The sequence below is a fragment of the Manis javanica genome, chromosome X (assembly GCF_040802235.1).
Source record: "Manis javanica isolate MJ-LG chromosome X, MJ_LKY, whole genome shotgun sequence".
In the NCBI taxonomy this organism is placed as follows: Eukaryota; Metazoa; Chordata; class Mammalia; order Pholidota; family Manidae; genus Manis; species Manis javanica.
In genome coordinates, this window is record NC_133174.1 from 106860882 (window position 1) to 106885762 (window position 24881).

A 24881-nucleotide genomic window follows, 5' to 3' on the forward strand; every position below is an offset into this window, starting at 1 on the left:
CATAGTACTAGAGGTCCTAGACATGGCAATCAGACAAAACAAAGAAATACAAGGCATCCAGATTGGTAAAGAAGAAGTCGAACTGTCACTATTTGCAGGTGACATGATATTCGACATAAAAAACTCTAAAGACTCCACTTCAAAACTACTAGAACTAATATCTGAATTCAGCAAAGTTGCACGATACAAAATTAATACAGAGAAATGTGTTGCAGCCCTTTACACTAACAATGAACTAGCAGAAAGAGAAATCAGGAAAACAATTCCATTCACAATTGCATCAAAAAGAATAGAAAACCTAGGAATAAACATAACCAAGGAAGTGAAAGACCTATACCCTGAAAACTATGGGAGACTCTAAAGAGAAATTAACCCCATGGAAACTCATCCCATGCTCTTGGCTAGTAAGAATTAATATAGTCAAAATGGCCATCCTTCCTAAAGCAATCTACAGATTAAATGGACTCCCTATCAAAATGCCAACAGCATTGTTCAATGAACTGCAACAAATAGTTTTAAAATTCATATGGAAACACAAAAGACCCTGAATAGCCAAAGCAATCCTGAGAAGGAAGAACAAAGCAGCGCGGATCTTACTTCCCTACTTCAAGCTCTACTACAAAGCCACAGTAATTAAGACAATTTGGTACTGGCACAAGAACAGACCCATAGACCAGTGGAACAGAATAGATACTCCAGATATTAACCCAAGCATACATGGTCAATTAATATATGATAAAGGAGTAATGGACATACAATGGGGAAATGACAGTCTCTCCAACAGCTGGTGTTGGCAAAACTGGACAGCTACATGTAAGAGAATGAAACTGGATCATTTTCTAACCCCATACACAAAAGTAAATTTGAAATGGATTAAAGAACTGAATGTAAGTCATGAAACCATAGAACTCATAGAAAAAACATAGGCAAAAATCTCTTGGACATAAACATGAGCAACTTTTTCATGAACATATCTCCCCGGGCAAGGGAAACAAAAGCAAAAATGAACAAGTGAGACTATATCAAGCTGAAAAGCTTCTGCAGCAAACGACACCACCAACAGAACAAAAAGGCATTCTACAGTATGGGAGAATATATTCATAAACAACAGATCTGATAAAGGGTTGACATCCAAAGTATATAAAGAGCTCATGCAACTCAACAAACATAAAGCAAATAGTCCAGGTAAAAAATGGTCAGAGGAGCTGAACAGACACTTCTCCAAAGAAGAAATTCAGATGGCCAACAGGCACATGAAAAGATGTCCCACATCACTAGTCATCAGAGAAATGCAAATTAAAACCACAATAAGATAACACCTCACACCAGTAAGTATAGCCACCATCCAAAAGACAAACAACAACAAATCTTGGCGAGGATGTGGAGAAAGGGGAACCCCTCCTACACTGCTGGTAGGAATGTAAATTAGTTCAAGAACTGTGAATAGCAGTATGGAGGTTCCTCAAAAAACTAAAAATAGAAATAGCATTTGACCCAGAAATTCCACTTCTAGGAATTTACCCTAAGAATGCAGCAGCTCAGTTTGAAAAAGACATATGCACCCCTATGTTCATCACAACACTGTTTACAATAGCCAAGAAATGGAAACAACCTAAGTGTCCATCATTAGGGGAATAGATAAAGATGTGGTACATATACATAATGGAATATTATTCAGCCATAAGAGGAAAACAAATCCTACCATTTGCAACAACATGGATGGAGCTAGAGGGTATTATGCTTAGTGAAATAAGCCAGGTGGAGAAAGACAAGTACCAAATGATTTCACTCATATGTGGAGTATAAGAACAAAGAAAAAACTGAAGGAGCAAAACAGCAGCAGACTCACAGAAACCAAGAATGGACTAACATTTACCAAGGGAATGGGACTGGGGAGGAGGGTTGGGAAGGGAGGGATAAGGGGGGGAAAAAAGAAAGGGGGCATTATGATTAGCATGCATAATGTGGGGTGGGGCATGGGGGGGTATATAGCACAGAGAAGACAAGTAGTGATTCTACAGCATCTTACTGCGCTAATGGACACTGACTGTAATGGGGTATGTGGTGGGCACTCGGTGATGGGGGGAGTCTAGTAAACATAATGTTGCTCATGTAATTGTAGATTAATGATACCAAAAAAAAAGGAATCAGAAAGAAAGAATAAAAAAACAAAGAAAATAGGGAATAAGTAGAACACAAAATCCAACATGGAAGATTTAATGTTGGCTAGAGCAGAAATTATATTAAATATAAATAATTAAATAGTTATATTATAAATGTAAATCACATAATAGTATAATTAAATTAAAAAGCTTATCAGAATGGGCAAACAAAGAAACCTCAAATATATGCTTTTTATAAATTATATTCTTCATTAAAAGCTGCTGAAAAGTAAAAATAAGAAGAAAATAATATACAATGTAATTATTACCATAGAGAAAGGTGGTATACATCTAATATTAAGTAAAGTAGACTTTAAGACAAGAAGTATTATATATATATACATAAAGTGTCTTATATAATTATGTAATATGTATAATATAGTTTTGTAATGATTAGACTAACTGAATAAAATGACAAAATATTGCTGCATGGGTATGCACTCAAAAAAAATCATATCAATAACCTAACCTTTCATTTTAAGATACTGGAAAAATCTTTTCCAACTAAACTTATAGCAAGCAGAAATAATCAAGATTACAGTGGAATTTAATGAAGAGAATAGAAGAACAATAGAGAAAACCAATGCTACCAAAAGCTGGTTCTCAGAAAAGATCAATATAATTGGCCAACCTTTAGCTAGACTGACCAAAAAAATGGAAGAGAAGATTCAAATTACTAGAATCAGAAATGAAAGACGGGACATTACTGCTGATCTTACAGATATACTGCTGACCTTACATAAATAAAAAGGATTATAAATGAATACCATAAACAAATGTATGCTAATACATTTGATAACTTCGATGATATGACAAATCTTAGTAACTGTCCAAGCTCAGTTTCTGTTCTCTAAGGCTGAGTGATACAGACAGTGATGGTAAAAACCTTTTAGAAAGCAGAAAACAACTTACTGGTTACTGTGCTAATGTGACAGAAGTTGCCAAATGGAAAGTGAATGAATACAAAAAAACACAGCTGGTTAATGTGCCACAAGTTTTATTATTCAATAAATATTCTGTGGTTTGATGTACTGTATTGTATTTTTTAATACATTCTGACTAGAAATCCAATCCTAAAACATTCTCTGAGAATCAGACACAATCGCGTTAGAAGTCAATTGACTCCATTAGAGTGTTTTTGGACTCAGTAATGTCCTTCGGCCATTTTCCTTGAAAGCAAGTCATTCCTGGTCTGCAGAGGAAGGAAGAAAAACAAACACACCAAAAGTTTTAAAAATGAAACAAAATATTGAGCCAGGCATTAATTCCCTATTTTCTCTGTTACATTCTCTGTGAGCAGGAAGCTTTTTAGGGGTTCGGAGGTGAAGGTTGTCTCAATTTCTTAGGCTCAGTCGAGAAAAGGATTAGTGAGCTTATATGTAAAGATTTTTAAGAGAGGTGCTCTACAAATAAAAGGGATTGTTATCTAAGCTGATACCGTACGATTGTGAAGTTTCCCATAGAAACAGCAGATGTGACCCATTTTTGCCCCACCCTGCTCCAAACAGCCAATCCTCAAGTTTCTAACCACCGACAGAGGAGACATCAAAAAAAACAAAAAAACCCCACAAAAATGCAGAATCCTTTCAGCCATCCTAATGGGGAAGGTGGTCCAAAGAAGAGAGGTGACCGTGATGTGAGTTATCTCTGGCTGTAGGCCTGCTCGATTCCTGGAGTGTGATGACCTTTTTCCAACCACCCTTTCAAAATAAGTCTCCAAATGTTCATTACCTGTGAACTAATGAATGGTCCTCAAAGATGTAAGAGACTTCAATGGGTATATCCTACGAGAGGAAAGGACAACTGTCAACGTAGGTCTTACCAACTCCTAACTACCTCCATGCCTACACTTGTCCGTACGTTTACTCTTACATTTCTGCAATTCGTCTTCCTTACGAATTGGGAGTCTCTAGATGGTAGTTCTTTGTCACTTCAAACTTTTGTTTCCCAAAAGATCTTTTTGGCAACAGACACCTTAAAAATCTCCACAAACTTAGAAACAAGTCAGGAGAGGCTTGTGCTCCTTGTTAACAGGAGTGTAAGTCAGTCATTCACCTTCTTTCCATGTTTCAGTTGGCTCAACTGACAGTATCTACTTTACCTCTTAGGAATGGCATAAGAATGAAATAATATAGGTGAACAAGGTTCAAAAACACTTACAAAGCAGCATCAAAATGTAAGTTGTAGTATTATCTCAGTGGTCCCCACCCATTCCCCCTTCAAAATTATACTTGCCATTGTGAGCAAGAGCCCTTCTCCTAAGCCCTCTCTCTGTGTGGTCTCTGGTCATGGTCTTGCTTACCTCCACCAGCCTTACTACTGATTTCTAACCCTGCCAGTTAGCAAGACAGCCGATGACAGGATCTGTGATCAGGAGAAGTGAGAGCTCCACATGTTTTACCTCTTTGGACTATTCCAGGTTACAAACTCTGAATAGGTAAGTTTGTACTAGGATGGGATGAATATAGGGTGTGGTTGGCTCACTGTGTGGTCACGTATAAATAAAGCCTTAGAGTCAGGCAAAGCCTCAAATAACTTCTGTGAGAGAATATAAAGAACAGGGGGGGAAGTAGCGTTTTTATGTCTGCTGTGTTCGAGGCTTTATGCTTGGTACCGGCCCTGCTCCTCTGAGGACCCTGACGCAGGATTCATAGATGTTATTTTATTTCCTTTCATACCAGCTACCAACATATTTCATAATTTTGGTCTATCTAGTGGCTACATGCAGTCATTGCTTCAAGTATTTCTTGAGGGCCTGTTTGCCAGGCCTTGTTTTACAGCAAGACAAAAATCCCTGCCTTTGTGGTGCTTAGTTTCTGGTTGAGGGAACGGACAGTAACAAGATAACAAATTACACAGAATACCAGAAGGTGATAAAATGTTATGTGGAAAAACGTGGGGTGAGAACAGAAAGTGTGGTGTAGGAGGTGGGAGAGCAGGCCACGCAGATACCTAGGGGCGTGTTCCAGTCAGCGGCAACAGCAAGTGCAAAGGCCCTGAGGCAGGACTATAACCGGATTATTAACGAGTGGCAAGATCAGAGTGGCTGGAGCACAGTAAGTGAGGGAGGAGGAGTGGGAAAGCAGAAATAACAAAGGCCAAATCATAGAAGGCCTTGTGGGTCTCACTACTCAAAGCTTAGTCAGTGGACCTGCAGCATGAGCATTGCCTCGGAGCTTCTTAGTAATGCAGAATCTCAAGCCCCAGCCCAGACCTGCTGAAACAGAATCTTCCTTTTGACAAGATCACCAAGTAATGTGTATGCATGCTGAAGTTTGGGAAACACGTTGGAACATTTTAAACAGAGGAGTGACATAAATTCATTTTATAAGGCTTACTCTGGCTTACTACTGTGTTGAAAAGACACGTGATGAGGGCAAAGGTGGAGGCAGAAAGATGGGTTAGAGGGCTATTGGAATAATCTTGGTGAGACATGTTGGTGTCTTGGACCAGGGAGGTAGAAGTGGAGTGGAAAGAAATTGTTGGGTTCGGGACCTATTTTTGAAGGTAAGGCCGACAGGATTTCCTGATGGATTGAATGAGGGATGTGAGAGCGTCAGGGATGATGCCAAGGATGTCAGCCATCAGCTGAGGTGAGAAAGATGCAGGTAGGTCAGGTTTGGAAGGGAAAATCAGAAGAGGTTCGGTTTTGGATACAGTAAGTGAGATGTCCGTCAAACATCCAAGCTCAGAGATCTGGGCTGGAGATGCAAATTTGGGGATCATAATCTCAAGGTGGCATTTCAAGTCAAGAGACTAGATAAGATCATCAGGGAAGTATGAGTAAGGAGGAGGTGGTCCAAGGCCCGAGTGTTGGGACATTCCAACATGAAGAGGTTAATGGGAGGAGGAGAAACCAGTAGAGACTGAAGAGCAATGGTGAGGCAGAAGGAAAACCGGGAGGGTACGTTGCTCTAGAAGCAAAATGGAATGTGTCGTGGAGGAGTGAGTGATGAGCTATGGCAAGTGCTGCAGATAAGCCAAGCGAGATGAGGACAGAAATATGACTCAAGTTTTACAAAGAAGGGGTCATCAGTGACCTCAGCAGAGGTCTGCATTCTCATTGGAGGCTCGTCAAAGGGGACAGGGCAGGAAAGGAGCACCTACTGGTTTGCTTTTGAAGACCTTGATGGTGAAGAAGGCAGCAGCACCAACTTGTGTCATGGGTCTTGAAGCAGTTGGACTGCTCCAGCGTACACAGTAGATGTAGTGGAAGCTGTGAATCAAGTCTTTCCTCTCTATGAGTTCTGTGTAGTGCAGCCAGTTGTCTTGATGCTCCCAAGTCTGTTTCATAGAAAAAAGAAAGTACACAGAGAAACCAAAGCAGACTTGCGTTCACATCCTCTAGATAAAGGCAGTGCACAACAGTCACAACAGTAGGAGTTACAGCCTTGCTTCTGGAGTCCATTTCTAACATTTTTTATTGAGATTCAAGCTGGAGGCACATCCCAATTATTTCCACAAATGAAGGAGAGAAAAGGTGGAGCTGAAATGAAATGAGTAATGCAGACATGACTAAAGATTGGGCTTTGAATGCAGAGGTGCACACTCAGATGTGTATGTGTACATACACACCGCACACACACTGACCTTCCAGACCCTTACTTGGGAGGCAAGGGAGACCCGCAGGTGTGACTAGAAAGTAATAAGGCTGGTTTCACAAGCTGCTTTTGAAAATCAGACTCACTTCATTGCAGCCATAGGTGGCTGATCAAATAAGGTCAGAAAAGGAGTGAGTCGGGCAATAGGATCACCTAGATCCCTCACACCCTGTGTCTCCACCCTGGGAGAAGCCTCCCCCTGCAAGGCACAGTCTTGCTAGCATCTGGGTCCCACAGAAGTCATAATGCAGCCCTGATTTTTAGCGCAAGGGCCTTGAATACTGTAGGTATTAAACAAGGTCAGTTCAACTGAACCCCCTTGGGCTGGCTATTGGAGCACAGGAAGCTTCCAAATCAAAAAATATCCAGAAGATGAAGGTTCACAGAAGGAAGTAGGATTGTCTTAACAATCCCAGTGATATGAGGAAGGAGAGTGGGAGGAGATGGTAAAAAGATTTGTGGCCCTCTTAAAAAAAAGAAGAAAAAAAAAGATTGGTCTTCTGCCTCAGCTTACTTTATTTCAAACAACACCCAATTGGCTGTCTCAGTCAGCCAGAGTGGAGCACCAGACTCAAGATTCTTTGAGATCAGGGACTATGGCTTATGTAGATCATTATTCCTTTTAATGAAGGAGTCTGACAGTCAGACCCTTGAGGCCCACTGGAGCATGTCTTTCTTTCCATCCTTTCTATATGACTCAGCATATTTTTTCAGCCCCAATGTTTAATCTGTCACTCAATCACAGACTTTGTAGCATCGGAATGGTCCCTAGAGATCGTATAACAAAGGCCCTTACTTTGCAGATGAGGATACTAGGGCCTAGCTTGGGACGGGACAGTCCAAAACAACAGCTGGGACCGGGACACAGGGCTCCCAAGCAGCCAGTTAAGTGCTCTCTCGCCACCCCCACAGAATTCTCAATTCCAAGATTTTCGTCCTCTCAACTTGGTGTCTTAGTGGAGGTTTTTTTCCCCCCTTTTAACTAAGGCAGCCTTAGATACATTAAACTCAACAGTCTCCATCAGGCCAGTCTTCCCATTTTTACCACTGTGCAGGCTGCCGACTTTTATGTAGCTCCAGTGAACGTGTCTTAGTCCTTGTGTTTTGTAATTTTTACGTAACATTGCTTCATACACTCACTTCCAGGAAGCAGTATCTCATTGTGCTACTCTACCATGGATGGCTTAGCCAATTACATATTATTGAACAACTCAAAATCAACAGGCACCTGGAATTATGGGCACAAAACTGTTACCAATGGTAAGTGGCCTCTGAGGGACTAGAACTGGGTACTGTGGAGGCGGCAGGGGAACTTTCATTTTGTACTTTGTGTCTTTTTGCTCACTGGGTTTTTTTTTTTTAATAATGATGTCTTATTTTCATTATAAAAATAATTTTAACTCTGCTAGGCATTGGGGATTTTCTGATTTTTTTCCCTCATAAAGACCTTATTTGTGTATTCTTGTTGCCAGGTTTCATTCCTAAGGAGAAAAAACCAATTATTGTGCCCACTGGCAGATGTATAAATGTGCCTATTTCCTCCCCAGAAACACAAAAGTCTTCTTCCTACTATGGTGGAAAAAGTGTATCAGACAAACCTATGCTCACAACTTCATTCTGCTGCTTAATTCAGAAAGACTTTGGACAAATTGTCAGACCCCTCTGAGCCTCAAGGTTCCTCATCTGTAAAACTGGTATGCTGATGTACCTACACACACATTTCTTGTGAGGATTAAATGAGATAATGCACGTGGAATGCGTAGCAGTGCTGGGCACATCACAATGCTTCGTCAACGGGAACTGCTAATTTGCCATCCCCTGGGGGTATGGTGGACTTTGGGAAATCTGCACTGAGCTTGAGAAAACTTTCTATCAGAAATGCCTAGCACCTAGACGGCAGACTTCACTTCAAGGGCTTGCTGCATTAGTAGGGCTAGGAATGAGGTGATTTTATGTGAGGAGTTATGCTTATAGAGCGAGCTTTTAGCTTGTCAGTCACCTGCTTTCTAATCACCTCTGTCCTCAATAACAGCCCTACAAAAAAAAGATAAGCTCTTCATCTGTGAAGACAGAGTGGTATGGAGAGAATAAATCTGTTCATGTATTTAACACATTTATAGAGCATCTCTGCGTATACCTGACCTTTCTAGGGACTGGAAACAGAGAAATGAAAAGTCTTTGCCTCATGGACCATATGATCTGGTCATGGAAGAAAGGCAATAGGGTCAATATGTAAAATCTAGTATCTTAGGTAGAGCTAAATGCTAAGGGATAAAAAATCAAGAGAAGGAGAGAGGGTTGCAGTTTTAGGTGAGGTGACCAGGAAAGGCCTTAATGAACAGATGGCACATTTAAAAACGTGTATTTATTTTTAATTGGACTGTAGTTGAAATATATATATTAGTTTTAGGTGTACACTGGTGATTTGATGTTTATATACATTGCTAAATGCTCACTACAATAAGTGTACTTACCATCTGTCACCATACAAAGGCATTACAGTATTATTGGCTATATTCCCTCTGTTGTACTTTTCATATCCATGACCTTTATTTTATAACAGGAAGTTTGTACTTCTTAATCCCCTTCACCTATTTCACCTATTCCCCCGATCCTTTCCCCTCTGGCAACTACCAGTTCTCTGTATTTATGAGTCTGTTTCTGGGTTTGTTATTTTTGTTTTTTAGGTTCCACATGCAAGTGAAATCACATGATACTGTCTTTCCCTGACTTATTTCACTTAGCATAATATCCTGTAGGCACATCCATGCTGTTGCAAATGGCAGAATGTCATTCTTTTTATGGCTGAATAATACTCGTGTGTGTGTGCGTGCGTGCGTGCGTACATATATATCTTCTTTATCCATTTATCAGTGGACACTTAGGTTGCTTCCGTATCTTTGCTGTTGTAAATAATGTTGCAGTTAAACATACGGGGTTCGCATACATTTTCAAATTAGTGTTTTTATTTTCCTCGGGTAAATACCCAGAAGCGGAATTGCTGGGTTGTATGATATTTCTGATTTTAATCTTTTGAGGAACTTTTCATAGTAACTGCACCAATTTACGTTCCCACCAACAGTACACAAGAACTCCTGCGATGTCCTTTAAGGTCCTTTAACCAATCCTCATTGTTTTCTTTGCAGCTTGAATGATTTCCTCTGTCCTGTCCTCTAGATCACTTATCTGTTCTTCTGTACCCTCTAATCTGTTTCTGATTCCCTCTCATGCATTTTTCATTTTAGTTACTGTATTCTTCAGCTCTGATTCTTCCTTGTGTTTTCTTTTGTTGGAAGTTCTGAGTTCTTCCAGCTCTGGTAAGCATCTTTATGACCATTACTTTGAACTCTTTATCCGGTAGATTCTTTATCTCCATTTAGTTCTCTTTTTTTCTGAGGTTTTGTCTTCTTCTGTCTTTTGGAACACACTCCTCTGTCCCTTAATTTTGCCTGGCTCTCTGCGTTTGTTTTTATTCATCAGGTAGGCCAGCTGCATCTCCTGGTCTTGAAAGTAGTGCCTTTCTGTGGAAGGCATCCTGTGGGAGCCAGTAGCACAATCATGCCTGGTCACCAGAATCAAGCAGTCCACAAGTGTGCCCTGTGTGGGCTGCCTGTGCCCTCCTATTGTGACTGGGCCACGACTGCTGCATAGATTGAGAGGTGGGCAGGGCTGGCCCCAGGTGCAGCTGGCTGAGGGACCTGGCTACAGGTGGCGGGGGCATGCTGGTTAGTGCGGTTAGCCCTCTGTGTAGCTGGCTGCAAGGCCTGGCCATGATTGTTTTCGGCATGCTGGTAGGCATGGCTCGCCCCCACCTCCCAGGTGCAGGAGTCACTTTGGGGGCACTGGTCCTGACCAAGGCTGCCCACCAGGTGTAGTAGGGTAGGAGCCACAATGGGGGGACATTGGTCCCAACCAAGGCTGCCTACCAGGGTGGCACGGTGGGAGCTTGTAGAGAAAATGAAGGTTCCTATGACCAGGATTCTCACCTGACCCTGGTTGGCTTGCTCCCTGCACACGTGTGGGCAATACATTATTACTGACTATATAAAGAACTCCGCCCAGTGCTGTGAGCTGCATGGCTGCAGGAGAGCAGAGGCTGGAGTGGTTGCAGCACCGAGGACAGAGACTGAGACAGCTGTGGGTGGTAGAGAGGCCCACTCTCTGAGTGGATGAGATTCTAGTGATTGACCTGCCACCATGGGAATAAAGTTGGGTATAAACCCTTTCACCCCAAGGATGTTCCACTGTCATTTTTTCGGTCCCACTGAATCCACAGTGAACTTGTTCAGAGCTGAAACCCATGGGCAAGACCATTGGTGATGTTGGCAGGATTCACTGCAGGACCAAAGAATGAAACAGGCTGCCCTCGTGGGAAGAGCGCTTCAGCGGGCTGCATCTATGGATGGGGAGACATTTGAGTGTCCCCCAAAGGACGGACGGTCTGACATAGCTTGCCTCCTAGAGGACTGGGTCCCACCCCAAGACTGGGGAGAGGTGGAGGTGACACCCGAGGCAGTGGAGCTTTGGCCCTCAGCAAAGTAGGGAATTCCTTAAACAGTGCCCATGAGGCGGCAGAAACTGTGGGCTGGCTTTTTCTCACAGTGTTAAGAAAGGCCATAAGGGAGAAAGACGTCCTCCTGCAAGAAGCATGAGAAGAGGCGGCAGCACGAGAACATGAACTGCGAGGTGCTCTAGAGGAGGTAAAAAAATTGTTGATAACTGAAATGGCGTCACTACAAGGTGCTGTGGAAATGATAAAGGATGTCATGGCAGCACAAGAAGCAGCAGCATGAGAGTGTGAACGGCTGTGGGGGAGGTGAAGGGTATAGTGGAGCCTGTCAGCCCCAGAAATGAAGGAGGAGCCGAGGTTTTACAAACAGGTGGGGGTGGGGGCCGTGCCAGTGCTGGAGGCATCAGCCCCTCCTCTGTTGAAAGCGCCAACCCGGTTGAAAGCTGGTGGAGAGCCCGTCCCCGCCCCCCCCGCCCCGCCCCACTGGTTGTAGAAAATCAAATGAAGATGCAGCAGCCACGGGTTCCTCCAGGAGAGGTGCAGCCCCCTCCGCAGCAGGTCGTGGAAGTACTGTATGCTCTGCCACTACACTCAGGCTGAGCTGGTGGATTTTGGCTTCCGCTTTAGGGAGAAGTCCTCTGAGTCGGGTATCAGCTTGGCTGTCTCTTGCATCTTAAGGATGTAGTTGTTGATGGAATTCGTCTGCCCGGTTTAGAAATGGGAAAACTGTCTTCCCTGATGACTTAGCCTGCCTTGAGGCAGCAACTGCAAAATGTACTTCAGACCCTAGAAAATCACTCCCTCCTTGATTGGATTATGGCCACTCGTCACAGTGTCTGGCCCGATTAGGGTGATTTGCCATCCTTTCCCACTAGATGGCAGATGTATGCTGAGCTCCAACAGGTGTTTGGGGAGGTAGGCGTGAAAGATGCCATCGTGCAGTCCAGAGAATTATGGCCCCGATGAGTACACTTTAACTGTGGGGATGAGAAATGTGGAGCTTCAGATGGCTCCCACATCCTTCTTTGGGTCCCTAGTAGCCATTCTTGCCCCTCACTTAGCGTGACCCCTAAGTGAGGTTTCCCTTACAGTAGCAGAGCAGACTTGGGAGAGGCTGAAGCAATGAGAGCACAGAAAGAAATACGGTCCACTACTCGGAGGGAGAATTTAAAGGGCCCGTGAAGGTCACAAGGACCCAGATGTGCGTTGATTTAATAGGGGCAGGTGCAGACAGAGGGAAATTAGAAGGGAAGTCAAATAAACTCTTACCGGAGCTGTGACAGCAACTGAAGCGGGAGCACAGTTTTCAGCAGTTGGCTAAAGCGAGGGCCAAGAAATGGAAGCCAGAGACAGAGCGTGTACAAGACCGGCTTCTGTGTCTGCTGGAGAGGTTGGTGAAGCCCTCTAGGGGCTGGGGAAGGTGGGTATTGTAAGGCTCACCCGTGGTCCTTGTGGTTACCTCCTCTGAGTAGAACTGGTCTGAATAGAGCTGGGATGACCGCTCCGTGGCAATGGATCTCCTCAGGCTTGAGGGTTTTTATAATATAATTTCTTTTATCTGTATCATAAGTTTTCTTATTTGTATATTGCCATAGCCTCTGTTTTTATTGTGGAATTTGGTTGCAATGTTCCAGCTTTCTTGCACAGGGACTATTGCAGAAGATTGAGGGTGCATAGATTGAGAGGCGAGAATCCTGGAGTGGTGGAGTGTAGAGAAAATGAAAGTTCCTATGGCCAGCCAGTATTCTCACCTGACCCTGGTCGGCTTGCTCACTGCACACATGTGGGAAATAGGCTATTATTGACTCTAAAGAGCTCCGCCCAGTGCTCTGGGCTGCACGGCTGCAGGAGAGCAGAGGCTGGAGTGGTGGCAGTGCCAAGGACAGAGACCGAGACGGCTGGGGGTGCAGAGAGGCCTGGAGGCAGAGACCGGCTTGCTGCATGCAGACTTGCTCTGAGGTGGATGGGATTCTAGTGACTGACCTGCCACCGTGGGAATAAAGTTGGGTATAAACGCTTTCACCCCAAGAATGTGCCACTGTCATTTTTTGGTCTCACCAAATCAAGAGTGAACCTGCCCGGGGCTGAAACCCGTTGGCAGCACAGAGCTGCTCTAAAAGGGTGCCTTCTGGGGCAGGGTAGGTGCACAGGGGAACCCTGGGCCAAGGTGAGCAGTACTAGCAAGGTAGATGGAGAGCGTGAGAACTGGCGTTCCACCAGCCTCAAGCCAGATAGGGTGAAGGAGGGAAAGAAAAATGGTACACACCCTAAAATTAGTCAAGAAATCTCCTTCACATATAGCCCAGGTGCTGTTCAAATTGCTGCCTCTGAGCTAGGTGTCAGAGAGTGATACCGTATGCTGGCTCTTTAAGAGCAGAGATGGTTTCTATAGCCCTGCAGCTCTCCTAAAGTTAAGCCTCCCTGATGATTTTCAAAGCTCCCGGGGTTAAGCCCTGCTGATTTTCAAGGCCAGACATTATGGGGGCTCATCTCCTGGTACAGATCCCCAGGAGGGGGATGCGCAATGTGGGGCTTGAAGCCCTCCCTCCTCAAGGAGGACGTCCATGCCTATAATATGCCTCCTTGTGGGTCACCACGCCAGGGGTTTGGTTCCTAACTATGTCTTTACCCCTCCTACCCTTCTCGATGTGACTTTATCTTTGTCTTTAGTAATGGAAGAGCTGTTCTGCTAGTCAGTCTTCAGGTCGTTCTCAGAGTGAATGAGCAGGTGGCATCTTAACAAAGATCCGAAGAGAGATAAGTCCTGAGCCATGAGAAAAGATCTCAGGGGGAGAGGGTTCCAGGCAGACAGAATCACAAGAACAAAGGCCTTGCCCTGGGAGCATACCTGGCAGCTGACCAGCAAGAAGGCAAGTGTGGCTGGAGTGAGGAAGGTGAAAGGGGAGAAGGTAGCAGCAGGTCATGGAGTCTAAGCTGTAAGTTAGGAAAGAGAAGGGGACTCAGATCATGTCCGGCCCTGTAGGCCACTGTCAGGACTTAACTTTTGCCTTTTACTCAGAATAACCAGTGAGATTTTCAGGGGAAACTTTTCCCGTTTGTTCTGTGTCCCAGTCCCATCTGATTCACAAACCCTGCGTGCAGCAGGCAGGGGCTTTTGCCCAACCTCAAATGTAGACATGCTCCAGAGCAAGACGGCCCGAAAGTAATGAGTACTTTGCACCACTCACCTTCACTAGAGACCCCCTGTAATGGGAATGGTGAGTTGTGCCCACTGGAGTATAAGTAGAGGGTGTGGAACCAGAAATCCGTGACTTTTCCTCATTCCCACTGACTTGGGCTTCCTAGAGTGTAGGGTCCTTAGGGCTTTGAGGGGCTAGCCGGAAAACAGACAGCAGGAAACTTCTCCAGGGGTCAGGAGTTTGCCTCTGCCAATTTCAACTGGTCTCTCTTCTGAGAAAATACAACGAGTAGGGATTTCAAGTTACACGCCTTCACCCACCTTGCCTGTTATGCAAAGCCACCCAGAGCCTTTTCACCAAAGTTGCCAGGATAAGCCACACAGATGGGTCAAAGCCAGGCACAGGAGGAAAAGGAAAAGGAACTCATAGGCATTTACATCTTCATGTGTGGGCACTTCCTTCCAAAGCTGAAAAAAGAGTTTTGATCCATCCACATCCCCTCTGTTTATATGTCAGTGATGGGCAGCTCCTGTTTTGGGAGAGCAGCATCCTCCTTAGACAGCTAGGTGTCCCTCCAATAGAGTGCCAGCAGGGAAAAACTGCTTAACTGGGAATATCAGATTTTCCTAGGGAAATGGACAAACACTGGAAAATACGATTGTGCTTTTCACCTTCAAAGACTATTAGAGTTTGATTTTGGAACCCAGGGGAAGGCAGTGTTTACTTATTCTCATCCCCTTTGATATTGTCTCCTAGGGTTTCTGGACTTCAAACTTTTCGTCAAACAAGAGCCTTTTTCATTGTTCTTCCCCCTTGTTTGCCAAGCTGGAGTTAGTCAACTGACTTACCAAAATGAACTCTTCAATTTGTTCACGGCCTCTTTCTTCTGTGAATTCACTGTGTGTGATCCAGGTGATGTTTCTGATGGGGTTTTCAGCTTCTGCAAACAAGGTGTGAATTTGTTAGTTGCCGGGGTCGTGTGGCATTCGTTATATGAGGCCATCCTCTAGGTGCCCAAACAGGATTCCTACCTTCTACAGCCTTAACAGCATCAGTGACGGCCCTGTTAACTGAAGCCAGAGCTGTTTCCGTCAGGTTGCTGTAGTCTTCTGTGGCTGTCGTCCGGCCTGTAGGACTTTCATCCACATCTATTTTCGTCTGAGTTTTGACACTTTTAGTCACATCCATTTTCCTCTGCCGGGGAAAAGAAGTTCAGGAAGTTACCTTTCGTGTGCCTGTGTGTGTATGCACTCGTATAAGTACAGACAATCTCTGGAGGAATCACAAGACACAGGAAATGGTCGTTCCATCTACGGACGGGCTTAAGTGTTGGGGTAGGAGTGAGGCCTCACTGTTTATCCATTGTGCCTGGCGTCTGAGATCTACTTTCCCACACATCTTAGGATTTTCAGATTCGCAAACCATGAAGACTTAAGTAAAGATGTAGTATAATGATTCCTAACTTCTTTGGAGTTCTAACAATATTGATTTCTAGTTGAGTCTTTAATAGAACCTCAATCCCTGATTTAGGTGAGGGCACACAGCTCTTGAAAAGTGAAGTGAAATTAAAATCTTTAGAGGCAATACAGCATAGGAGGGGTTGGGTTTTCTTTTTTTTTTTTCTCTTGGATTTTCTAGTATACAATTGTATCATCTGCCAGAGACTGTTTTTTTTTTTTTTTTTACCATCTTCTTTCCTGAAATATATATCTCTTATAAGTATTAGCTTTGGGTAACACTTCCAGAAAAATGTCAAGTAAAAGTAGAGATAGTGAGCATCCTTTGGTGCCTGACTTCAGTGGGCATGTTTTCCGGTGTTACCACCATTAAGTATGAGGCTGGTTGATGGCTTGAGATTGATCTCATCAAGAAAATAATTATTCGCTCCTAGTTTAGTAAGATGTTTATCCTAAGTGATAGCTAAAATTTTCCAAATGCCTTTAACATCTGTTGAGATTGTGAAAACTAGAGTTATCAGAGCTACAAACAAAGGTACATCCCAGGGCTAGGAGTCTTTGTATATCCTCCATCTTTTTGCTTGGGTCTTGAATTCTCTTTTTTTCGTTGCTTAAGTCTCTTATGACAACTCCGTCACTTGTGGCAGAGTTAAAAACTGCTCACAGATACTCCTTGCACTGGAGTGTTGCAGGAAAGTGGATCCCTCTCCAAAGGGAACCTTTTCTTTTTCTCTAAGTAGCAGCTGTGGGCTATTCAGTGGGCTCATTTCAGTGAACTCCGCACCGCCCCATGAGACCTCACTTGCCCTTCCAGATCCGCTCTGCCACACCACCCCCTGCGCTCTGCCCTGGAGGACTGACCTGACCAGACCACAGCAGTGGTCTCTTCAGTGCCTTCTGGCTCCCAGGAGGTTCCACACGATGGGAAGATCTGGCTGAAGGGAGGAGAGTGAGGGCAAGGTATATATTCCCGAGGGGCTCTCTCCTTGGGGTCCCTGTGGCTCGCTGAATGGAGGAGGCCCCCACTTCTCCCAGGGCAGCTTCTCACAACTTCTCAGGCTGATAAGGGCAGCCACTCTCTCCCCTCAGCCCTGTGGCCCATTACCAGCCCCAGGGAGCTGCACTTGCCCCATTTCCCCACTGTCTGCCCACACCTTTGTAAACGTTCCCTCCACTTAACCCTTCCCTACCTGTCCTACCTCAGTATGCCAGCAGTTTCCTGCTGGGACTCTCAGTCGTAGAAAGAGGGTCTCTTGTTACTATGTGAAATGAGGAAGCCAAGCTCACTCCAACGGTCTGCCTCCACGGCCCGTACTCTTAACTACCCTGCCCTCCTCCCTCTAAGATTCACAAAGAGTTGTGGGGCCCTGTTCTCAGGTTTCCATCTGGAGTCCAGACTGTGCTCACTCTGTTTCTGTGAGCCTCTTTCAAGGAAAGAGTCGCCCTTGTTCCCTTTCTTGGCGTCACTGTGGGTTGCCAGGTGTGGCAGGTGCTACACAAGGCAACCCGGGTCCCTGTGGCCATCAGCCCAGGAATGGTTTGAACAGCCTTTAAACATTCAGTAATAATGCTGGCTGATTCATGTTCATTTGGGTCTTCATATTAGCATGAAGCTCAGTTTGCATCTGCCTCATTTTCCCGTTGCTGCAGCAGGGGTGGACAGGGTCATTTTCCTGGGGGAAAACGTTATCTTCCCGGGCTGCCCGTCCCAGAGTGAGGACACTGAAGGGTGGGGGGTGAGGGAGTCTGGCGGCCCTCAGCCGTGCAGCACTGGCTCTGCCCAGCCCGACGGCTTTGCCAATTTCACCAAAATGGTTTGCTGTAAGTCCTGTTGTTAAAGACAATTGCAGAGCTTTTTGGTAAATTGGTAAATTCGCTAGTCTTTGGTGAGTTAACCATACAGCAACTTGATACTTCAGAGACTGACTGGCCTGTTTGGTGACTCGGTCATTCAGTGACTTGGCTTTCAGCAAATTGCCTCTTGGTAAATTGACTGGAAGCCAAATCTTTGACCTTCAACACCAAGGAAATGAAGTGGGGGCTTCACCCATGGAAGGACCTCCTTGAGGCCTCCCTGGGGAGCCCTGTGCTCCAAGAGGAGAGGGAAGGTGCAGAACAGGGCTCTGGAAGCAGCTCAGATCTTGCCCTCACCCATCTGTGGGTACCAGCCATTCTTCAGCGTCCCTCCCACTGGCCTCTCGTTCCTTTTGTCCCTTTCTGCTCCTAATGAGAGGTCAGATGGGCAGAATGGGTGAGAAGGGTCAGGGTGTGGTCAAGTTTGGAGTCTGGGTGATGCCTGGGGAGAACCAGTGCAGGGCCTTTTTGTGGAGCCCTCCCACCCTTATCAACACCCGATACCTGAGTGACCAGACAGATCCTTGTTTGGAACCGTAGTAGCCTGGGAAGCCGCGGAAAGAGCCTCTCTGCAGCTTTCCCCCAGGATTCCCAGACTGAATGTTTACAAGGGCTGCCATGGCAGCACCCATTTCAACCAATGGGAAGCAAAGCCCAAATGTTTCTGCCTGCTTCTGTTAGTGAAGGAGGGGACAGTCAGTCCCAGCAACCATCTGACGGCCAAAGCAGAGCCACGCTGTGGTATCCACGCCCAGTTTCCTCCTAGCAAGAGGTAAGCTTGCGGGGCCCTGCCAGAGGAATAGCAGTGATGAGCCCCGTGGCTGGCACGCACTGGGTCCTTACCACTGTCAGTCGCTGTGCGAGGGGCTCTTTCTGAGGAGCACGTGTGAAATTCATTCTGCCCAACAGCCCATGGGGTGGGTATTCTTATTTTCATTGCGGGTGAACAAACTGAGGCACAGTGAACGTTAAATAAGTGCCCTAAAACTCAACATCAGAGCCATCCAGCTTCACTGACGGGGCTTCTCACTCATTTATGCCCAAATTTTGAGGTTAGGACCTGCCTTGTGTGCTTGTTTTCGAAGATGAGCTTATATTACACTAGTTATCAGCACAGGCCCGGGAACAATTTACTTAACATAAGAAGTTTCCTTGTGTATAAAATGGGGATAATAGCGCCTACAGAGTAGGGATTTTTATTATGAGAATCAAATCAAATAATTCATGAAAGACATAACAAACAGTGCCTGGTCCATCATAAGCTCTCTTTATAATGGTTAGATCTTCTTTCTTGTATTATTATTAATAGGAGTATTATAAAATGTTCTTTTAAGTGGTGAAATCAAAAGTTGTTGGCCCTATGTTAGGACCCAGTTTTAATTTGTAATTTTATTAGGCCACAAATCCCTAAGTCTCAGAGCCCCTGCCTGTACCCACCTTGCTTTGCATATGGAGTGGTTGGCTCCTCACCCAAAGACACTGGGTCTCAATCCCAGTCAAGAGAGGAAGGTGTCCTCTTGCTAAGTGTCCTCTTTATCCAGAACGAAATGCTGAACTCCCTGCCTGGAAGACACCTCATGCCTAGAGAGCCTGCTGCTGAGGTGACTCAGTGAGGCTGGACCAGGAGGGGTGTCGGGGAGGGAGAAGGGTGGAAGGTAGTGCAGCGTGGTCAGAGGAACTCAGACTCCAACCACAGACAGAGGGTTTCCAGGCCCAGCTCTGCCACGGACTGGCTCTGTGACTGTAGGCAGGTGGTTGTACCTCTCTAGCTCCATGTGTAGAATGGGGATCTTAAAAGGAGTTACTTCTTAAGGTTGATAATAGGTGAAATGAGGTGATTCATACAGAGCGCTCAAAACAAGGACAGGCACACTTGTAAGTGCTCAGTACACATTAGTTACCACAATCACGATGAAGAGACTAACCACAACAGACAGAATCAAAAGTAGAGGAGTCAGTATTTGCAATAGCCAAGACATGGAAGCAACCTAAGTGTCCATCAATAGACGAATGGATAAAGAAGATGTGGTACATATACACAATGGAATATTATTCAGCCGTAAAAAAGAAAGAAGTCCTGCTACCTGTGACAACATGGTGGGCCTAGGGGATATTACGGTAAGTGGAATAAACCAGGTGGAGAAAGACAAGTACCAGATGATTTCACTTATTTGTGGAATAAAAAGCAAAGCAAAACAGAAGGAAGAAAACAGCAGTAGACTCATAGACACTAAAAAGGGACTGTTGGTCACCAAAGAGGAGGGGTTGGGGTGAGTTGCAGGGGGAGGGTGAAGGAGATAAAGGGGCACAATAATTCACAATCACATATAAGTTGGTCACCGGGACAGTAATACAGAACGGAGAATACGGTTAATGATTCTGTAAATCTTCTACCGTTGATAGTGACTGCTAGACTAGAGGGGGTGAGGATTTAATAATATGGGTAACTGTTGAGCCACTCTGTTGTATATTTGAGACCAACATGAGATGAGATTGTGTATCAACGATACTTTAATGAAAAAAAAGCCAAACAAACACTGAAGGAGCCAGAAAGAGCCACCGCTTCCCCAAAGCTGGGAGAATTTGCCTGGGACAAATTCCAGAGGGGCAGGTGTGTCTTGAGCTCTCACTGTTGAGGCCCAGTGCCTAGCAGCAAAGCCAGGACTTGTATGGTCACTGTCATTGGTGAGTCCGCAGGTTCCAGATCTACAAATGCTGTTGATGGTGACTGGCCTCCTGGTCACTGGTCTGACTCCCACACAGCCCATCAGACCAACTGCTGTGAACCTTCTGGCACCAGGGCAGGCTCCCATCCACACCCTGCCCTCCTCCTGGATTCTCTGTGGGGAGCGGGGAAGGTGGAAACACAGGGCCCCGCGGTAGCTGCATCCAAAAGAGCAGAGCTTCAGCCTTCTTTGTGTCAAGGTTTTGTGGGCAAGGGCAGCAGAAACTTTCCTAAGAAGCCCTGGGGCCACTGGTGAGAGGCCTGGGGTGAGGACCTGGCCTGGGAGGGTGGGCAGTGGCAATATTAATCACGTAGATAGATGGAAGACACATGTGGCAAGCAGGAGACACTCCTTGCGGGCAAAATATCTTCCTCAGGGGGAGCTGGGAGAGATTGCCCACTGGGTTAGAGAGGAGCTTAAATCGCGCGAGCCGGAACTTGACCTATCCCCAACCAAACCCCTCATCAAGGCAACAAATTCTGGCCTCTGGGCTGTACAGATAGAGAATTTTGGATTCTCAGGCAGCACCGAGAACAGGTTCCATCCATCAAAGCATGCCCTAGGATGCTTGTGCTCTTCCCACACAGGTAAGTGTGGAGAAGGGGCTTGGAAGTCCCAAGATGGAAGTGACAGGTAAGAGGAGCAGGTGCCACAGGGGAGAGGGCTGGCCACAGGCTTGCCAAGCCCAGCCCCTCCCTCCCCAGGAAGGAAATGGAAAGCTGGGAAGCCCTGAGCCCAAGTCTCTACTGTGCCCCGCCCCCACCTCACCGTGAGCCTCTCCTCACACTGGGCGCCCTGCCTCCTTGGAGCTCCAAGCCCTTGCTCCTGGCGCGGATGCTGGCGCATGGTCCTGCAGTGCTCGGGCGTTCACCTGAGGGAGCATGCAACGTGTGCACAAGGACGTGCTGCCAGGTTTCCTTCCAGACCACGCTGAGGGAGCCCCTTCCTGATGGCCGCTTGATGGTGAGTATGCGTGGCATCTGCTGCCAGAAAGACCGACAGGCAGGGCTGGTTGGATGGCCCTGCCCTGCCCACCTGGGCTTCCTGAGGCTGCCAGGGGAGAGTGAGTGACCGGTGCCTCATTTGCCCCGCATGTGGCAAGTGGGAGTAAATTTGTACCGAGGATATGGTGCTCACTAGAGAGTTGCTTTAGTGACCTGGAAGGTAGCTGGCTGTCAGCTTCTTCCTGAGTTGAGGGTAGCTGGCTTAGACATCAGGGCTAAGGTCAAGAAGAGGGGCCAGGGCTAAGGTCAGGGGCCCTCTCTTGAGGACTCCACACTCTGGACCTTGAATGATATTCTTTCCTACCGGTGTCCCTTAAGTCATTTTCATTCCCTCTCAGTTTCTACCCCCTTCTCCCCTTACACCCTCATGCTCACCCTGTCACCCCCTTTCCTTATTTTTCTTCTTTCTCTTTCTCCTTCTCCCTCCTCTTTCCTCCTCCCTGCCTGTGCCTAGCAAGGCTGTCAGCTCTCAGCAATGAAGCTCTGGCTAAATTCTGACCTTCTCGTCAAGTGAACCCAAGTCAGCTAGTACATATCTCTCAAGTACCTGCCAAGTGTACAGGTGGCAGGCGCTGTGCAGAAATGAAGCTGAATGTAAGACAAGGCCCCACCCTCAATGCACTTACAATCAAGTTGGGAAGATGAGGAGGCGTGCTCGCGTGAAAAGGTCACTAGCAAGTCAGAGGCAGCAAGGCATGTTGGATTTAGGTAGGTTCTAAGCAAGTGGGGCTGAGTAACCTTGCTTTAAGTCTAAAAGGGCACCAGACTATCCCAGGAAGGGGGAGGAGGCAGTAGGAGCTCAGGTCATTTCCCCAGCTGAGGCCCATCCTCCAACAGTAAAGGCCAGGGCCCCTGCTTACTGTGCATGTGCCACAGGGTGAGTACCTCACTGAACAGTGTCTTTCTTGCTCAGAACAAAAGCACTGTGGCAGAGTTGTTGTGGAATGGCTGGACTCTTTTGATGGTGGTGCCTTAAGGATTCGGGTCCACAGTCATAACTACAGTGAGTGGGCTGCTCTTACAGGCCCTGGATGAAAACTCAGGATTGCCCTAGAGACCTGACCCACCCACCCCAAAGACTAGGCCCTTAAGAGAGTGGGCTTCTGGGGGCTGTGCTGTTTTCTGGCCTCTAGAAACAAAGGGTATTTGGCCTAGAAGGGAAAATCTACCTGCTGAGTGAAACAGACACTGCCAGCCACGTGTACGTGGCACACAGGGATAGGCAGGGTATACCAGAGAAATTTGAACACATGGGAAGGATTTTTGTTTTCTTAAGGCAGTAATGCTCAGTGCTTTTATTGCCTTCCCTACCTGTTTTCTCCTGCCTTTGGAAGTACAGTTCTTTGCTGAATGCCAGTCTCGCTAGATAACCTAAAATCTGCATCAGCGTACTTGGGAGAGAAAAAATTCTGGGACTGTCCCATGTGTCTCGTCTCACAGTAGAATAATTTGAGTATCACAAAAGTGTCAGGGAAATCTTGGTAAGTTCTCACCCCCTCTACCCTCTACCCTCATCTAGAAGCCTCCTGTTGAGGGCAGCTGGTTTCAGTCCCATCCACTTACGTTCCTTCAGAAGAGGACAAGTGGCAACTGCTGAGACAGGTAACCAAGCACTAGGTTCTCACAGTGGCTCTAAGCTGGATTTTCCTCTCTGCTCTCAGAAAATACCTTCAGAGCAATTGGTATCTCTATGGAGATTAGTATTGTCTGTTGTCTTTTGTTTGCAGGGCTCTGTTAATAACCTTAGGCGTGATCATTTTCTAAGAGGGAACCTAAGATGGCTGCTGTCACCTATTTGGTTTTGCACTGGGCCTGATGCTCCTCCCGGCATCACATTTGGGTAAGTGCCTTTGGGCGGCCTGGGGGTGGACTGGACAGCTGTTCAAGGGGTGCTTAGCAATGATCCCTTCCACACGCACAGGGTTGTGTGTACAGTTGCAAACCACTTCGCATACACGACTTCATGAGTCTCAGACACCCAGGGACGTATGTGGAGCACATACTATCCTTACTTGAAAGATGGGAGACCCGAGTCTCAGAGCAGTGAAGTGACCTGCCTAAGGTCACACAGCTGACAGGTGATGGAGCCTCCTGACATGATGGTCCTCCCCACACTCCAAGTCTCCACATCGCATATCAACTCTTCAGAAAATAAACTGTCCTGGGAGGGCCTGTGCTGCGCACTTTATGACACTGAGAAGCATTGCTGGCATCTATCCACTAGAAGTCAGTAGCGCCTTTCCCAACCCTTCATGCGGTGACAATGAAAAAATGTCTCCAGACTTTCCAAACGTGCTCCCAGAGTTGGGGGCAAACTCACCCTGGTTGAGACCCACTGCTTTCAGTCCTTCAGCTGGGCAGAGGTATGGAAGTCACCACCTCCCTCTCCTGCTTCCTGCTCTGCAGGGGCTCCTGATTACCCTCAGGAGAAAGTCCAAAACCCTGGAGACGTTCCAGGTCCTTCTTGTTCTGGTCCCTGTCCACTTCACCAGCCCCCTTTCCCTCTCCATCCTGTCTCGCTCTGCTCTACTTCTGCACAACTGCTTGTAGATCTTTCCCACACAGCCATTCTAGTTTGTGTCCCCAGACGCACGCTGTTTTCTCTTGGTGGAATGTCCTCCACTCCATTGTTTATCTCATAAATCCTACCCAATCTTCAAGACGCTGCCTATTGTGGGCACCACCCGGAAACTTTCCCTAAGCCCTTTCCCTTTCCTTCCCACCAGAGGTTTGGGTCAAGCCCCACCTGTGTTCCCAACAGCACCTTCTGCAAACTTTTGTCATAGCATTCATGACCCACTCTGTAATTGACTCTGCCACTCACACTGAGCTCCTAAAGGGCAAAGCTGTCTTAGTCAAATCTGAGGAACAGCACCTGGCATGTACCATGTACTCTGCCGGGTTTATTGAACCACGAACAGTAAAAGTACACTAGGTTGGGAGTCAAAACACCAGGATTCTAGGCCCATTTCTGCCACTAGCTAGCTAAATGACTGCTTCCCATTCCTGAACCTTTGTTTCTTCAACTGAAGAATCACAATGTGGACTAAACGTCTAAGGGTCCTTGTAAGTTGGAATTGTTGATTCCAGAATATTCTTTTCCTGTAAGTATTCTACTTAAAAATGTTTCCCAAACAAAGGGCAGGGCCGTCCTCTTCCTCTCCCTTCTGAATGTAAATGTTCCCTCTTACCTTTTTCAGTCTTCTGACTATTTGTCTCTAGAAATAACTGGCAGCCTGGTACATGTGATGTGAAACAAGAACTGTTCTTCCAAACAAGAACATAAAGGTAAACTGTCAGATGTTAGTTACAGAAAACAGAAGAATGTGTGTACGTATTTATATGTGCATAAAGAGACACCTTCAGGGTGTTGTGACAATGGGGCAGCTGCTTGGCAGGGGATTAGAGCAAGTCTTCTCAATGAATA

The 24881-nt window shown here is 46.0% G+C and overlaps 1 protein-coding gene and 1 long non-coding RNA gene across 11 annotated transcripts in view; one reads left to right on the forward strand and one right to left on the reverse strand.

Moving 5' to 3' along the window:
* Positions 1-24881, forward strand: part of LOC118968673 (uncharacterized) — an 89022-nt gene that overhangs the window by 61587 nt on the left and 2554 nt on the right. Inside the window, exons 2-4 of the long non-coding RNA XR_012127500.1 lie at positions 21038-21413; positions 22974-23056; positions 23182-23294. This is a non-coding gene — a long non-coding RNA (uncharacterized lncRNA). The remainder of the gene's footprint in view (positions 1-21037; positions 21414-22973; positions 23057-23181; positions 23295-24881) is intronic.
* The window catches only part of LOC108386421 (NADH dehydrogenase [ubiquinone] 1 alpha subcomplex subunit 1), a 43573-nt gene continuing 21674 nt past the window's right edge, over positions 2983-24881 (reverse strand). For 2 of the 10 annotated variants that reach the window (XM_073227900.1, XM_073227901.1), the window contains exons 3-7: positions 15445-15607; positions 15262-15353; positions 6270-6446; positions 3894-3946; positions 2983-3354 (exon numbers count right to left, since the gene is read on the reverse strand). In XM_073227900.1, coding sequence (XP_073084001.1) covers positions 3270-3354; positions 3894-3946; positions 6270-6446; positions 15262-15353; positions 15445-15607 — 570 coding nt within the window. In that variant the 3' untranslated portion in view covers positions 2983-3269. Of the gene's footprint in view, positions 3355-3893; positions 3947-6269; positions 6447-15261; positions 15354-15444; positions 15608-16731; positions 16806-17069; positions 18204-18228; positions 20608-21218; positions 21356-23774; positions 24865-24881 lie in introns of those variants that run through there. The other 8 variants (XM_073227899.1, XM_073227905.1, XM_073227902.1 and 5 more) reach the window with 8 other exon arrangements.